The sequence below is a fragment of the Pseudorca crassidens genome, chromosome 2, assembly GCF_039906515.1.
Source record: "Pseudorca crassidens isolate mPseCra1 chromosome 2, mPseCra1.hap1, whole genome shotgun sequence".
Classification (NCBI taxonomy): domain Eukaryota; kingdom Metazoa; phylum Chordata; class Mammalia; order Artiodactyla; family Delphinidae; genus Pseudorca; species Pseudorca crassidens.
In genome coordinates, this window is record NC_090297.1 from 57,471,851 (window position 1) to 57,490,056 (window position 18,206).

At 40.4% G+C, this 18,206-nt stretch overlaps 1 protein-coding gene across 3 annotated transcripts in view; it reads right to left on the reverse strand.

Moving 5' to 3' along the window:
* SLC35D1 (solute carrier family 35 member D1) overlaps positions 1–18,206 on the reverse strand; it is a 54,439-nt gene that overhangs the window by 6,635 nt on the left and 29,598 nt on the right. For 2 of the 3 annotated variants that reach the window (XM_067726509.1, XM_067726511.1), the window contains 4 exons: positions 17,311–17,378; positions 16,100–16,178; positions 12,187–12,269; positions 5,224–8,154 (listed from right to left, as the gene is read on the reverse strand). In XM_067726509.1, the coding sequence (XP_067582610.1) occupies positions 7,857–8,154; positions 12,187–12,269; positions 16,100–16,178; positions 17,311–17,378 (528 nt within the window). In that variant the 3' untranslated portion in view covers positions 5,224–7,856. Of the gene's footprint in view, positions 1–5,223; positions 8,155–12,186; positions 12,270–16,099; positions 16,179–17,310; positions 17,379–18,206 lie in introns of those variants that run through there. The other variant, XM_067726510.1, reaches the window with a different exon arrangement.

Below are 18,206 nucleotides of genomic sequence, written 5' to 3' on the forward strand. Positions count from 1 at the left end.
AGGTACCTGGCTTTATACTGTTCCCATCAGCCTGTGAATTTCCCAAGGCTTTACTCTTAGCTCTACAGAGTGCCTTACACAGGCCTGACACTTTGTAGCAGCACAATTAAATAACTGCTGAATTGAATATCTGCTATGGCCCCATTCAAAGAAAGGAGCCTCATGAACCCATCCCTGGGCCAAGGTTCACAGAGCCTTCATCTTTTCCTTCATCTGGTTGCTTTCTTCCATTTCTTTTTTTTTCTTCTTCTTCTTCTTTTTTCCTTTCAGAATTTGATCCGACTCTTCTGGAAACTTTTCTTATTTATCTAATGCATCAAGTAGATGATTTCCTTGGTAGCTGGGCTAGGACCCAAGGAGACAGACAGCTTACCATAGCCTTCCTGATCAAAGCTAAAACTTCTTTGAGGTTCACATGTACATCTACATGATAGTCAATTTCCCTTTGCTTCCAACCCCACAAAAAAGTAGAAGGAATGCTCTTTCTTACTTTCATCCTATCCTCCTCTAGATCCCCTCTCCTATGACAACCTAAAACATGACAATGCTCTCTTTTATTTTTCCTGTCAAGACAATCTATTATGTTCATGCTAAGCCGATTTCACCTAAATAGAAATAATGGAGCAAGGTAGGATAGAAGAGGACAAAGAACGCCCTGGAATTCACTCTGGACTTCCTCCTTATGGCGATCCTGGGACCCTATATCCCTAGCGTAGTTAGTGTGACAAAAAACATGGACTCTGGAATTAGGTGTTGGTTCAAATCTTGAATGTAACTGCTAGCTCTGTGCCCCTGGGCAAATCTGTTAATTTCTCTTGAGATTCTAGTTCTGTACTAAAAAGATAAGAATAATACTATCTACCTAGACTTGTTTGAAGAATAAATGAGATAACACGTATAAAGAACCAGGCCCTAATCCTGGCACACAGAGTAAGCAATCAGGAAATATTTATTCCCTTCTCCCCACTTCCATGTAAGCTCCAATACTCACAGGCTAGAGGCGAGATGCATTGTTAACAAAAGGTACAGTGGTATGATAAGGTATAATAAGAAGATTCCTGATGCAAGAAAAGGGCATCTTGTTACCACAGAGTTGTTTAAATAACCAGAGCAAAACCAAAACACAGAAACCACTATTCTTAACTCTGGAGATTAAAGAGTACAGACTGTTCGGGTTATCACAAGGTCCAACATGAGGCAATAATAAAAGGCTTTCATCTCATCTTTATTCCTGACCTGATCATTATCAAACGTTTACATCTTCAGAAATGGCCTTTCCTGAATCACCTGAAAAGAAGTAAATATTCATCGACAAAGACACCATGTGCCAAAAAGCAGGGATGAGTTAATGCTGTGGGAAGAATATAAATTGCTTCCTAGAAGCTTTGGGAATGTGGGGAAGCTGGAAGGAGGAGATGAGGAGGACTAAGAAAAGAAAGGGAAAAAACCCAATTTGGGGGGGAAAGGCCTATATCTAAATTTTTATACATCACTATCAAGTGATCCTGAATCAAAATCTGCTTCTTCAAAAAACTTCTCATTAATCTACTGGCTCTACAAATATTCACATTAAAGTTGACCTCTGATACTTTGGAACTGGTATTTATATATTCGACAATCCTAAACACTGATTTTTTAAAATCTTAAGCAATTCTCCATCTGCCTAATATTCAGATCATAGTACTACCAATTGTTAATTCACTGAGACCTGCTGTAGCAGACACAGCCAGGAAAGAAACAGAAGAAAGAGACAAAGCAAGAGTGTCCTGCCGACAGGGGTCTAGCTAGAATGCCACAAGCCTGGCTGGCAAGTGCCACTTCACCTGCTCTGATCCACTCCTGATCTTCCAAAGATCAGGCAAGTACAACCTACCTCTCCAAGACCTACGCAGCCATGGACATGTTTGCCAGCCTCATACGATTAGAAATCCATCCTACAAACATATACTAAAAACGCCCCTCCACGTAGCAGCTCCATGGCCGCGGACAAGAGTCTGAAGGAACAGGCTGTCTCCATCTCCCCCTGCAGCTGACCTGTCTGTTCACCGGTGTAGCCAGGTAGCTCTGCCTCTTAGATTAGACCCTGCCTTCCATATTCCATGTGTAAAATATGTCAACCAATATCAAGACCTATGAACTAAGACAGTTTGACTTTTACTGCGATTTCCTAATACACACAATTTCTGCCAAATAATTGAGGCAGGGCCTCTGAGTACATTCCTCCTACAGTGACCAGGGACACCCCATCTTCACTCCACACGCAGCAGCTGCTGGGGACCCTTTTCTCATCTTTCTCACCAGGCACATAAAGCAGAGCTATGCTGCCTCTTCATCTATCTTCCAGAGCTCCTATCTGAACAAAGGGAAGCAGAGAGGTGACACAGGGTTGACTAGAAAGCATTTAACTGTGGACTCTGTGACATCTGCAAAATTCTATAATGTGGGGCAAGTTACTCTCAGAACCGCTCAGAACCTTAGTTTCCTCATCTGTGAAATGGTGATTAGACTACCACCCTTACAGGATTGATGTGAGAATTAAATTATATAATTTATTTATATAACAATGTTATATATGATTATATGTTAAACCATATAACTAAACTATAGACTTAATAGGACAACAGATCATTTTCAAAAGGTTAATCAGCATACAGTAGACATCCAATAGGGGTAAGAGTCAAAATGCTAAGGCATACCAGGGACTAATACTGCCAAACGCAAAAAGAAAGGGGTTTTGGCAGTTGTCGCTTCTCCCCCATCTCTGTGGCTGCACAGCAATTTATTCATCCAGAAAGTCAAGGAGTCCTAAGTAGAGTAAAATCTTCCTGGTTTTGTCATCCCAATTAGGCCTTAATTGTATTATGAGTAAGCAAGACTTGACCTAACCTCTACCATCTGTAGTGTATTAGTAACTCTCAGAGTATTTTCCTAGCTGGGTATTCATCCTTCCCATTATGAGACATTCAAGGCACTCTGCACTCGGGCACCAACCTACTTCTCTAGCACAGTCAGCCCTCGGTACCTGCGGATATAGAACCCACAGATACAGAGGGCTGACCATGGGACTTGAGCATCTGCAGATTTCGGCATCCACGGCAGGTCCTGGAACCAATCCCCCGGAAATACTGAGGGAGGCCTGTTTCACCCTTGTGAAATACGTCTTGCTCTAGCTGTACTGGAGTTCCTACCAGCACCTCCCCAGCCTCCACCCAACATCTGCCTTTCCAGCCCCACACTTCTGCTCACGCAGTACTGCACGGCTGGAATACCCACCCTTCTCTTTCTCACCTCTCCAAATCCTACCCACTGGTCAAGTCCTGGCCTAAGAATCCTTTCCACTATGAAATCTCCCAAGCAACTCTGTGTGATTTCAGTTCCTGAGACTACCACAACCTTTATTACTGGCGCCAGTCTGGATAGATACTTTGTGACCTTCGAGTGATGACAGCTGTTGAAAGCTCTTTTGAGGGAATGTATTAAAAGGGCCTCGGCATTGCTGTTATTAATGCCATATAAATGCCTAATGTTATTATAAATGCTACGTGATTCCTATATAAATGAAAGCCATTACTATTAATATAAACATTTCACACTTCCCCTCCTTTGGTCTCATCACAGTAGCCAGGGTGGTCCTATTAAAATTAAATCAGATCATGTCACTCCTCTATTCAAAATCCTCCAACTCTCTTCCTATCTCTTAAAAGTTGTCCCTAGGGGGCTTCTCTGGTGGCACAGTGGTTGAGAGTCCGCCTGCCGATGCAGGGGACACAGGTTCGTGCCCCGGTCCGGGAGGATCCCACGTGCCGCTGGAGCGGCTGGACCCGTGAGCCATGGTCGCTGAGCCTGCACGTCCAGAGCCTGTGCTCCGCAACGGGAGAGGCCACCACTGTAACAGTGAGAGGCCCGCGTACCACAAAAAAAAAAAAAAAAAAGTTGTCCCTAATCTGCCCCCACCCCATTACCTCTACGGCCCCATCTCATTTCAGGCACTCCACTCCCACCTGCCACACTGGCCTCCTTGCTGGTTCTTGAACACACCAGGCACACTCCCACTTCAGGACCTTTCCACTTGCTCTTCCCTCAAGAAATCAGTATGGCATCTTTGATACTAATCTCCAACTCGGGGCTGAGTCCAAACTACTCAAGCATTTCCATCATTTCCTCCCCTACTTCTATTCCTTTTTCTTTTCTGCCTCTTAAAACACCTTAAAATGTGGGTAGAGGACTCCCATCAGAACTTTTAAAAAGATAATATATTTTATGTGTTTCCTACACCTGGAAGAAGTTCCTTCAAATGTCATTAGTCTTCTGCAAAATAACTTTAGACCTAATGACCACATGACACAGTTTCACAGGACTTCCTCAGGGTGAATCAGAGAAGTTTAGTGGCAGAACTAGGATAGACAACTCTAGCTTAAAAACTGAGCACATGAAAACTGAGGTCATGAAAAGTGAACTATATATAAATAGCTAGCAGCAGTACCCATAACAAAACACACATTTTTTGGCTATATTCTATTTCAGTGCTCTTCTGTAGGGAATTATACTATAACCAAGGGCTAGCTAACCTCCCTACATCCTATTTAAAAGTCCAAGTTATTCTAGTGAGATGCCAGTTATTTAACTCTAAAAAGCCTGGTAACTGTTATAGCAGCAGCAACCAACTGATAATACAAAACATGTCCTCTCTCTCTCCAAATGAGAGAACTACTAAGTAAAGGGAAAGCTCATGTCCTTACTTCAGGAGAAGCCTAGAACCAGAAGAGAGTCTGCTAGGATGGAATTATTCAGGAGGAGAAGTCTGGAACTAGGAAGCAACACATCCTTTTAAGGAAACAGGCAAAGGAGTCCACAGTGAACGAATTGTAGATTCAGGCGCTGGGCAGAGATAGCTAGACCAAAGACCTCAGAACCTAACTCTGGAGCTAGACTCTGAGCTGCACCATGGCCCACCCCAAAGACTGCATAGACTCTAGTTTGGTGTCAGAAGCTACAGTAAAATGGGTTGTGTTACACAAAAGGAGGCTGACTTAAGAGTTATATAACCAGTATGACGACATATCCTGAAGGGATATGAAAATAAATTCATTCATCTATTCACTATTTACTAGATTGCAGTTAAGAAAATGTGGAAGGCAATCAAGGATTGAATATTTACCAGCTGGGTAGTATGTGGCAAGTTTCTCAGCCCCACTATGAAATGGAATATACACAGCATCTGTCTCAGAGGGCTGTTTTAAAGATTAAGTATGGAGTACTTGGGGCAATGCCTAAGCATAAAAAATACTGTCTGGTATTTTGTTATTATTATTACTGGTTGGATGCCTATTATGGACCAGGAACTGATAAATACTGACACAACTATAAATAAGACAAGTGGTTTCTACCCTCAAATAGCTGAGAATCTAAGGTAACAATGGCTACATATGGTTTACTTAGGTTACATTACAACTAATCAGTCATTTACTGAATGATAATTCATTAAGGGGTGAGAACTTGGACTCTGGAGTCCAACCCATCTGGGTTAAAATCCTTTAATGACTTACTAGCTATGTGACCTTGGCAGAGCTAAGAGTGAATGCACCATGTCTCTCTGGAGCACGATGCCTGGCACACAGAAACAGGCTCAATGCATGTCTTCAGAATCCATTCAACTCAAACTTTCTAAGCCTCAGCCTCCTCCTTTATAAAAGAGTGATAATAAAAGAACTTCAAAAGAGTGTTATGAAGAATTAGGCAATTCAACAAAGGACAGTATTTTCAACAAAAGGTACTGGAACAATTGGATATCTATATTAAAAAAACACATACACAGGAAAAAGAATCTTCATCCAGACCTCATACCACATATAAAAATTATTACAAAACAGGCTATATACCTAACTATAAAACCTAAAACTGTAAAACTTCTAGAAGAAAATATAAGAGAAAATCTTCGTGACCTTGGGTTAGGCAGAGATTTCTTAGACACAGCACTGAAAGCACAACCCATAAAAGAAAAAAGAACTGGTAAATTAAACCTCATGAAAAATTTTAAATTTTGCTCTTCAAAAGAGATTAAGAAAATGAAAAGCAAGCCATGACTGAGAAAAACTACTTGCAAATCACACATCTGATAAAGGACATGTATCCACAATATACCTATATAAGGAACTCTCAAAACTCATTAAGAAAACAACTCAAGTTTTTGAAATGAGCAAAATATTTGAATAGCCATTTTACCAAAGAATACATACAGATGGCAAATAAGCACATGAAAAGATGCTCAACATCATTAATCATTAGGGAAATTAAAACCACAATGAGACACCACTACAGATCTATTAGAATGCCTAGAATTTGAAAAACAAAGACAAACTGATGATACCAAGGGCCAGGATGCGGAACAATTAGAACTCTCATACACGGCTGGGGGTTACACAAAATGGTACAGACACTTTCGAAAATAGTTTGGCAACTTCTAACAAAGTTAAATATACACTTACCATACGGCCCAGAAATTCCACTCCTAAGTATTTACCCAAGTGAAATGAAAATTTATGTTCATACACAACTTTTAAACAAATGTTTTAGCAGCTAACACAAAACACCTAAAAACTGATAACTATGCAAATAACTTTCAGTTGATGAATGCATAAACAAACTGTGATGTATCCATAATGGAATACTACTCAGCAGTAAAATGGTACAAACTACTGATACATGCACACCACAGAATCTCAAATGCAACATGGAATCTCACATGCAGTATGTTAAGCAAAAGAAGTCAGACCAAGAGCTACATAACATTATGTATCATTATATGACATTCTGGACACCATATGGATAGAAAACAGATCTTTGTAAGGGGAGAGAGGCTCAATGCAAAGGGACATAGGGAGATTTTGGGGGGTAATACAATTATTTTATACCTTGAATATGGTGGTTACATAACTGTAATAGTTGGTTACATAACTGTATGCATTTGTCAAAACTTGCAGAACTGCACAGGAAAAGGGGGACATTTTACTGTATTTAAATCATATGTTAATTTTATTTTTTTTTTAATGGAAGGGAAAAAAAAAGAATCACAGATAAAGATAAGCTCCAGAGATTCTACAAATTCTAGCCCGGGCAGTTATGCGGATGATGGTATCATTATCTGGAGAGGATACATTACTCGGGCCAAAGCCACGGGCCAGAGCCCAACCTCTGATGAAAGTACAGAAGCGTGTTCTGTCACCACCCTTCACTATTCGTTCCCCACTTGCTCTGTTGCTTTTTTGGGCTTGGGTGAACATGCACTAATTGGCCACTGGAAAAAGGCACTTAGGGGAGTTAGAGACAGCCAGGCTCTCCACAGAGCCCTACTGAAAAAAGAAAAAAAAAAAAGCCTTCATAAATCACAGTATCAAATTTGAATGGAGCCTGAGAAGCTAGCAATGCAAACCTCCTGCTTCCTGGAATTGAATCATATCAGAGGGGGCTATTTAAACTTTCCTTAAAACAGCCAAGAAACCAGGCAGGGTGAAGGGGAGCTAGATGCATCTGAGTTTAATCAGAGAATCCTTTAAGAGTACAGTTTAATTAGTGATTTCCTTCAAAGTGCAATCAGCCAAGGATGGACTGACACCATGTCCAATCAAAGTGAAATCTATTAAGTAGCCAATTTAAGTTTGGTTTTCACATTTAAAAAAGAAGTAATATTCACAACCTATGAGTCTGCTTATTAACTAGTGGAAGATAAGTCAAAAAAACCAATAAAACCATAATTTTCATTTTAAAGAGAAAAAGTGAAAGAAAAAAAGGCAACATATACTTTCCTTTACAAATGCTGTAAAGCATGTTGTAATGGAAAGAGTATTTGAAACAGAAGGTCACCTGGATTTTAATCCCAACTCTGCAAATAATTTGAACGCTGACTGGTGACTAAGTATACCACTTATTGTCCTTAATCTTATAATGAAACAGAGATTAAAGAGATACGGCATGTAGGGCTTCCCTGGTGGCGCAATGGTTGAGAGTCCGCCTGCCGATGCAGGGGACGCGGGTTCGTGCCCCAGTCCGGGAAGATCCCACATGCCACAGAGTGGCTGGGCCTGTGAGCCATGGCCGCTGAGCCTGTGCGTCCGGAGCCTGTGCTCCGCAACGGGAGAGGCCACAACGGTGAGAGGCCTGCGTACCACAAAAAAAAAAAAAAAGAAGAGATACGGCATGTAAAATTTATTACAATAAAATGTGAAAGCAATTAGGAATTATTAAAAATACTACAGAGGGGAAGAGTACCAATGACATCATTATCAACTAACCTTGCTGGCAAAACAGTACTGTTTAACCAGAACTATAATGCACTACTTAAACACAAAAAGAAATTCCACTGGAAGAATTTTCAAGATGTTACGTATGTTAGGCTGACATACGTTGTAACATTCCAGCATACTCAGGCACTTCAAAGTTTTTTTTAAGTAGCCTGAAACGTGAAAAAAAAAACCAAAAACCTAATATTTCTTATAAGATACTATAAGAGATTTGAACTGCAGATATCTGAAAATGCAAAGAGCAGCTTTTATTTCATTTTGACTATCGAGTTCTCATTTAAAGGGGACAAAAAGAAAATCAAGGCATCTCTGAATCGGGTCTATAACATGTCATAATGATTCTTTAATCTAGATTTTTAGAAATGAAGGAAACTCAGGCCACATCCAAAGTCAAAACTGGTTCACCATGTTGATCCTTACAGCCTGGCCCTTCTTCACAGCTATTAATGAAAGAGACTGATATTTACTAAGCATAGATGTGAAGCGATGAATCAGGTACTTTACATTCACTGGATTATTTCATTCCAACAACTCTAAAGAGATAGGTATTTCTATCCCAAACACGTAAGAAAACTGAAGCTCAGAAAAGATAAACAACTCATTCAAAATCACACAGGTAGCAAGCATCAGAATTGTGACTCTGACCAAGATCTGAGACTCAGCTACTCATCTTCCTTCTATAATATGCAATCCTCAGGTATACTTACATACCCATCATCTCACCAACTCCCACCCCACAAATAAAAAATGATTTTTCCTCTAAAAGGCAAACAACAATAGTGGCAAATAAATGTCAGGGAAGGGGAAACAATGAATTACTAACCTATTAATAATATTAGTATGGAATATTAAATTCTCATATTGATTCATAAGAAAGGTAGAATAGGTACTATCATTTGTTTACATTTGAAGAAATAAAAGCTCAAGAGAAGTTATATACTTTCTTGCAAATTAAAAAAAAAGATACTACCATATTCTAGAAAAGAGCTTTATAGTTTCCAAAGTGTTTTTTTACCAATCCATACAGCAATATACAGCAATCCGATCAAGCAAATATTTATTAAGCAATGACCAGGATTCACTCTAGGAGCTTGGGAAACGTGAGTGAAGAATACAGGCAGAGATCCATACCTTCACAGAACTTACATTATAGCAGGGGAGATAGAAAATAGGTAATATATATAAATATAAATAGAAAAGTAGAGTAAGAGGGTTTGGGAGTATCAGAAGAGGGAGAGCAGGCTGCAATTTTAAATAAGGTGGTCGGGACAGACCTCCTTGAATAGGTAACATTTGAGCAAAAATTTATAGGCATAAAGGAATTAGCCACGCAAAGTATCTGGCAGTATAATGTTCCAGGTAGAGGAAATATCCTGTCCAAGCACCTAAAGAGCGAGCATGCCCTGTATTCTAAAGAAACAGCAAGGAGGTCTGTGTAGATGAAGTGAGGTGAGGGAGAAGAGAAGCAAGAGTTGAACTTGGAGGACAAGAAGGGGATAGATCTTGTAGGGCCTTGTCAGGACTTTGGGACCTGGAAAGACATGGGGGAAGGGGAGTAAAAAGAAGAGTGACATGTTCTGACTTACCTTTTACAAGGAATATACTGTCAACTCTTGAGAACTGACTAGGGGTGGGGGATGAGTTAAACCAGTGATACAAGTACAGAAGACTAGGCAGTAATCTAGGCAAAAGATGTTGGTAGCTTAGATGATGGAAGTTATGCAGATGGTGAAAAGTGACATTCTGAAGGCAGAACCAACAGAATTTGCTAACAAACTGGATACTGGGTATAAGACGAAGAGTCAAGGATGACTCCAAGGCTTTTGAACTGAGAGGCTAGAAGGATGGAGGCTCCATCAGCTGAGATGCAGAGGCTGTGGAGGTGGAAGAGACTTTGGAGAAAATAAAGGAGTTCAGTTTTTGACATGTCAGCCAGAGATGTCAAGTGGGCTACTACATATAAAAGTCTGAGTTCAGGACAGAGGTCTCTAAAATTTGAGAATTTTAAAGCATAAAAATAGTGTTTAAAAGCATGAAATTCAAAATTCTCAAACTGAAAAAGATCTTTCATGCAAGTCACCCTCATCACTGTTGAAGATAAAGTCTAAAGAAATGCAGTGAGATGTCCAAGGTTAGACACATATAAAGCAACTCTAACAGAGCTGGTATTCTTTAGCCTGCAATTTTCTTGAGAACACTGCATTGACATCTAGCACAATAAATAAAGGATTATTCTTTGAAGGCTAAATAAAAGGGGTTCAACTTCTAGAAAAGACTCCCCAAAAACTGTGGATAAAATATGGAACCACTGTCTCCCTTTTCTTAAAAAGCAATATTGAAAGACGTGAAATGTATAGTTTAAAGACAGCCTCTTCAATAAGTGGTGCTGGGAAAACTGGACAGCTACATCTAAAAGAATGAAATTAGAACACTCCCTAACACCATACACAAAAATAAACTCAAAATGGATTAAAGACCTAAATGTAAGACTAGACACTATAAAACTCTTAGAGGAAAACACAGGAAAAACACTCTTTGACATAAACCACAGCAAGACCTTTTTTGACCCACCTCCTAGAGTAATGAAAATAAAAACAAAAATAAACAAATGGAACCTAATGAAACTTCAAAGCTTTTGCACAGCAAAGGAAACCATAAACAAGATGAAAAGACAACGCTCGGAGTGGGAGAAAATATTTGCAAATGAAACAACAGACAAAGGATTAATCTCCAAAATATACAAACAGCTCATGCAGCTCAATATCAAGAAAACAAACAAGCCAATCAAAATAATGGGTGGAAGCCCTAATAGACATTTCACCGAAGAAGACATACAGATGGCCAAGAGGCACATGAAAAGATGTTCAACATCACTAATTATTAGAGAAATGCAAATCAAAACTACAATGAGGTATCACCTCACACCAGTCAGAATGGCCATCATCAAAAAATCTACAAACAATAAATGCTGGAGAGGGTGTGGAGAAAAGGGAACCCTCTTGCATTGTTGGTGGGAATGTAAATTGACATAGCCACTATGGAGACCAGTATGGAGATTCCTTAAAAAGCTAAAAATAGAACTGCTATGTAACCCAGCAATCCCACTACTAGGCATATACCCTGAGAAAACCATAATTCAAAAGGACACATGTACCCCAATGTTCACTGCAGCACTATTTACAATAGCCAGTTCATGGAAACAACCTAAATGTCCAATGACAGATGAATGGATAAAGAAGATGTGGTACATACATACAATGGAATATTACTCAGCCATAAAAAGGAACGAAACTGGGTCATTTGTAGAGATGTGGATGGTCCTAGAGTCTGTCATACAGAGTGAAGTAAGTCAGAAAGAGAAAAACAAATATTGTATATTAACGCATATATGCAGAATCTAGAAAAATGGTACAGATGAACCTATTTTCAGGGCAGGAATAGAGACGTAGAGAAGGGACATGTGGACACAATGGGGCGGGGGTGGGGGGAAAGGAAGGGTGGGACAAACTGGGAGATTAGGATTGACATATAAACACTACCGTAGGTAAAACAGATAGCTAGTGGGAACATGCTATAAAGCACAGGAAGCTCAGCTTGGTGCTCTGTGACGACCTAGATGGGGTGGGGTGGGAGGGAGGGGATATACGTATACAAATAGCTGATCCATTTCACTGTACAGCAGAAACTAACACAACATTGTAAAGCAATTATACTCCAATAAAAAATTTTTTTAGTAAAAAAAAATATATATAGTACATTGCAGGCACTCCATAAATGTTTGTCTAATAATAAATGAACAAATTTTCTGTGAAACAGTCTAAGCTTACTGTGACTATTTGAAATCCAAATCCACTCATCAAAGTGGTTACAGTTAAATATTTTTACTTACCTGATATTTAAGCCAATGAAGTTTGTCCATGTGAAAATGTAATCTCCACCAAAGACCATTCCGATATAAGTTATTAATATATTCTAAAAAGAAAAATGGCAATATACTGTTTCATAGGTTTAACTGAACTTTTTCAATATTCATATAAACTCATCCATACAAAGACCCAAACATATATCCTTAAAATACGAAAACAAATAAACAGAAAATAACAAAAACCCAACAACCCTAAAATGAGTGTAGTATGAGCATGAACATTAACTAATTAAAAAACAATGACATCAGTCTCTTCCCAGTCTCTCTCTGAAAGCTAAATGCTTTCACCGATACTGAAGAATACTAAAAAGATTATCAAACTTTCCCTGCCCTGTGGCACGCGCTGACATTATCAATCTAGATAGAAAAGCACTGCTATTACTAGGGGCAGAAAACACCAAGGCACGTTTAGCAATCTCAGAGAAGAGTGCTTTTTTCCTCCCGTAGAGGTAGCAGTTGACTTGCCAGGGGAGAGTGAAGAAGGAAAATCTGCTTACATGCAAGCATCTTTCCCTCTTTCTTGAAAAGGAAAAAAGGGATGGTGGGGAATTTACCAACTCAAAGACTGTTTCTAGAGCAATCTTCCTTGGCACCTTAAAAAACCACAGGGGAAGTCATCTCAAAGTAGCGTACCTAAAATCACCTCTCCCAACTCCCTTGAACTCCCAGGTGTAAACATCTTCTGCTTATCTCACTCCCTTTTTGGCTTGTGAGATCTTAGTTCTTAGACCAGGGATAGAACTGGGCCCCGGGCAGTGAAAGCGTCTGGCTCCCTTTTAATTATCTTCAGACCGTAAAGGTGATATAAAGTTTTCCAGGGCTTCCCTGGTGGTGCAGTGGTTGAGAGTCCGCCTGCTGATGCAGGGGACACGGGTTCGTGCCCCGGTCTGGGAAGATCCCACATACCGTGGAGCGGCTGGGCCCGTGAGCCATGGCTGCTGAGCCTGCGCGTCCGGAGCCTGTGCTCCGAACGGGAGAGGCCACAACAGTAAGAGGCCGCGTACCGCAAAAAAAAAAAAAAAAAAAAAAGTTTTCCAAAGTTTCATCTCTTATTCAGTTCTTCCCTAACCCCTCTTCTTTCACATTAAGTCACTGCCTCCCTCTGTGCTATTACAACTGCCAGAAACGGTAAATGTCACAAATATTTTTAGTACCTGGGCTCTCTCCGATTAGACCTGTGAAGCAGAAAGTATAGTGCCACAGTGTTTTTAAGAAGCCAAAAACAAACTTCAAAATTATTTTTTTAATAGAGTACGCTTTGAGAGAGCATTCAAAATTATGTCAGCCTCTTCTAGGTCTAAGGATGGAGACAGAAAGTTATTTTAGAGCAGATTTTCTTATTATTTGAGAGGAAAAAAATAAAATTAAATACCATGTAACAGGAAACAAGGTTGGTAGGCAACTTGGGAAAATGTGTAACAGGACCTCTTGGAATACAGAGATCCAGGGAAAAGAGAGATTAATTTGCATAAACTGCCCAAGAAACTTCAGAAAGGGAAAGGACAGAGAACTCAACGCTTGTTGCTCAAAATCAGTCAGAAGTTAGAAAAACTTTTTTTTTTAATATTTATTTATTTATTTGGCTGCGCCAGGTCTTAGTTTTGGCATGCGGTATCTTTAGTTGTGGCATATGGGATCTAGTTCCCTGACCAGGGATCGAACCCGGGCCCCCTGCATTGGGAGTGCGGAGTCTTAGCCACTGGACCATCAGGGAAGCCCCAGAAGTTAGAAAAACTTAAAGTATATATTAGGGTATCCTAACCAAGGTTTTCTATCAGAAAAGACACTCATGTTCCCAAAGTAGAGCTTACCAGGAAGCACAGAAGAGTCTGCGCTGGTAGCTCAAAACTAAGACCGCACTCTCAGCCTTTAGCATACCTGAGACTCAGCTGGAAACCCTGATGATTTCCACGTCCTACTTTAGAGATTCTGATTCAATACATCTGAGGTGAGCCTAGGAATTTCCGTGTTTAACTAGCTCTCCTAAGTAATTTTCCCACCACACTCAGGAGAAACAAGGAATGCTGACCCAAGGGTTTATGGGGTTAGGATCCTCAAGCACAGAAGGAAGCTTGAAGCCTGCTGTAACAGTAACTGAGCTACAAGGGTTGTAACTGGGAGGCTAATGAAAGAAGTGCCACTGTGGCCTGAAACACTCCAAACCAGCAAGGACATCAGGGTACTCCCATCTGTCTGAAGGTATAAGACATCCTTTAATAGCAAAACCACATGGCCGTGAGAAGCAACAGCAATTATAAACCACAGCTGACCCTTGAACAAAGCAGGGGTTAGGGGTGAGTGGAAAATCCGACTGTAACTTATGGATGGCCCTCCTTACCTGTGATTCAGCATCTGTGGATTCAACAACCACAGATGGTGTAGTACTGTAATATTTACTACTGAAAAAAATCCGAGTATTAAGTGGACCAGAGCAGTTTAAACCTGCATTGTTTAAGGGTCAACTATAATCAGATAATCCATTTTTTCCCCTCCCTCTAGAGTTTGGAAGTAAAACTGCTCCCTTTGGACTAAGTTCATACAGTTCTGTGGGAAGGAAGAAATATCAAAAGAAAAGTACTGGACTTTATGTTAATGAGAGCATGACTGTATTTGTACCCCATGCTAATAATGATAAAAGAACATACACTAAGAAATTCTAAGCAAATAGGTTTAGTTATCTGCTAAATAACTTTCCCTCACCATCCTTCTTGGTTAAAAACATGGCACCAACTGTTCTGTCTCTCATGTTCTTACTGTTTTTATTCTGAAAAGGCAAGTCATCTACTTTGCTCTTGAAGCACTCACTTTACAAAAACCGAAACAGGGCTGAGAGCTAATTTGGGGGCTGAAACTGTCTCAGCCAGGCCAGGCCTTTGAATGCCTATCTCTAGCTTTCACGGGAAGTCACACAACTACTTGTTATAGTTTAATTTAGAATTCTATTCACACCAAACACTCCAAATCCATGATTTGAAGACACAGACCTTCTGAAGTTTTAACCTAAATCTAGTTTCTAAAATGAGGTCAGGCAGACACAACTCCACTGGGGGTGTAAAGGGAAACATAGCAGAACAGTACAAACTTTGCCTCTGCAACCCCTTCCCTCGCTATTGACAAATGGGGCACCAGAAAGTAAGTTCCAAGGGCAACTGCACTCTTTCCTCCAAATGATCCAGGACCTACCTCTATCTTGCTTTTCTTAGAAAGCAAGCCTACCTCATTAATTCTTTTGGAATTCAGGGATGCTGTGGCCTCTTCGATCTTAAAGCACCAGAATCACAAAGTCAGATGAAAGAGGCCTCAGGCTTCAAGTCACTAACTGCAGCTCAATATTCAAGTCAGCTTGGCTCTCCTGGCTGAAGACAAATGAGCCTCCCTCAAATAAAATGGATCAGGAGGAAATGACATCACTGGAAATGTCAGACACAGCTTTTAAAAGTGGGCCATTTAAGGTTTGGCTCACGCTTAGGAAAACTCCCTGGATTAGCTTTTGGCAGGCATCCTTTTCCTACAGAACAGCCAGAACTCAGCGAGGCAGAGAACAATTCTCATTGGGAGTTAAAGGGACAAACCTATCAGAACCAAGCTAGTCATCTGCTCTGTGAGAAACAGGGCTGACTCTCCTTCCTCTGCTCTGAGATGACACATTCTCCTTTTCCCATACTCCTCAGACCTAAGTTGCCTGGAAGTAGAGATGATGCTTTCCCTGAGTTCTTAAGGATTGTTCTAGAAACCACCCCACAAGTCGTCAAACTACCAAGGCAACACATGAGGAAATAAGAATGATGAGGCTTAAGGCCACAGCCAGACTTATTTTAGAGGAACACTTTTCAAATAAAGAAGGCACCCAAAAGAGAACAGTATTTTTTCAACTCACCTTAATACAGCCAACTATTGTAGTTGTAAGAGCAGAATTATACTGAGTGCAGAGTACTGTGGCATACATCAAGATAAATCTGGAAAAAAGAAGGAAAAGGTATCTTATAAGTAAGATTCAACTGCTGATTTTATAATAACCTGTAGCCAAGAGAAACAGTGTTGGCCATGCCAGTACATTCTACTAGTCACTGACTGACTGTGAGCTTTCCCTACTTCACTGCTGCTTATACTGCAGCTTCAGATTTTTTTTAAATTTCATTAAAGAGAAACACACGTACATTTAACGATCAGGTGCTTTTCCCAGCTACCGCACCAAAACCTTGAAACCACCATTCACAATCATGAGTACTCTTTTTAGATCATAGTCTTAATTCACCTAACCCAGATAGAAAGCTCAGGACTCACAGGCCCTGGCTCAGGTGTGCATGTCACCGTGAGGCCAATATGATTCCAGACCAGGGTGAAGGCAAGAGAGATTCTTAAGGATGGAAGAAAAGCAAATGAGAACTACTTTAAGAGGGGATATAGTTCACTTAACAACAAAGTGGCAGCAGTCAGCAGCCCCAGATTTTACAATGAGGCTTCGAAGCCTGACTCAGTACCAAGGTATCACGTCAACTTTATTTTGAAGCATCCAATCACTATGTACCTAGCCTGTGCCAGATCTGGTCACAAATATGGAGCGAAATGACTGGTTGAGGGAAAAAAGCATTAGGGATATTTGGAGGTGAAGAGAAGAGGCAGATAACAGCACATTTGCAGATACCCTCTTGCCTTCTACAACCTGGCAGGGAGAAGTCAGCCCTAAATTCAAAGGCTGCCACTGCTACCTACTAATTCTGCAAACTTAGACAATTTACTTGAATTCTGGGCCTGCTTTCTCATAGGTAAGGGACAACAATATCTGTCAAATGGTCAATGTAGAAATAAAATTAAATAATGCATGTTGAAATATAATGGTGCTTATCACATATTAGCTTATTGGGTAAATATTAGCTTTTTTCCTTCATCCTTCTAAGCATGACTTTGAGATCAGTTTGGTAGCCCTGAGGGCACATTCCCAAGGGTGGTGAAACCACTTGAATCTGGAGGTTTATCCTAAGCTGATATACTCAAGAGACAGAACAGGATACTAAGGAATGAGGCAAAAAGACGCTAGAACAAATCTGCCTCGAAAAACTATCTGTTAACAAGGCAGCAAAGGCTTACCCCATCACACAAGAGAGGGTGAACTGCAGAAGAAAGAGGGTGTCGGCCCAGCCTTCAAAATCCATTGCCTGTAATACACAAGAAAGCCCCGGACTTTAGAGCAGGCTCTCAACATCAGCCGTTCCACTCATTAACCCAACTCCTGTGCGCTTGCTCCCGCCACACTCTGACACACACATACATTTCCCTGCATCGCTCCAAGCATAGAGAGTGATGTTCAAGAATGTCATAAACATGGAGCTGAATCAACAAGCAGTTTTGTAAGGTTTTCTCCTTTCCAAAATATGTAAGGTGAGGGAGATTTTGTACTTCTCCCTGTTGGTACAAGGAAACTGATATCTGCTTAAAGGCACAAGCCATGTCCTACTAATCTCAGCAGTTTTCCCAGATGGCTGGTATTAAATAAAGGCTTTCTCAAACCCTAAAATGTATTTCTTCCCTGTAACGTGCAAAAGCTCAAGTACAGCCTTAGTTACACAAGTTCAGCTGAGGTCTGTCCAGGAAGAATTCCTATTTTAAAACAGTTGATTTTGTAAAAGCAAGATTTCTGTTGTTCTGTTTGTTTTGAAGCCAAAAGCAAAGGAATGAATAGAAATGACAGGTGCATTGATCATCTCATTTCTCATCCAATAGGGAGGGTTTGTCTCTCAAGTACATAATTTCTCTTGCAATATGAGTTTGTCAGGCAAATATGAGAAACGCTCCACTTTTTCTCTCTCTGCCAACCTGTCCAGCTTCAACTCTTACCACTTCAACATAAATCTCACAGCTCCAGGGCTCCAGCAATACCAGGCTCCTTGTGGTTTATAAAACATAACCTGCAGTTTCAAACTCACATGCCTTCGCCTGGAATACCCTTCCCCTCTACATTCATCTGACTCCTGCTCACCCATCAA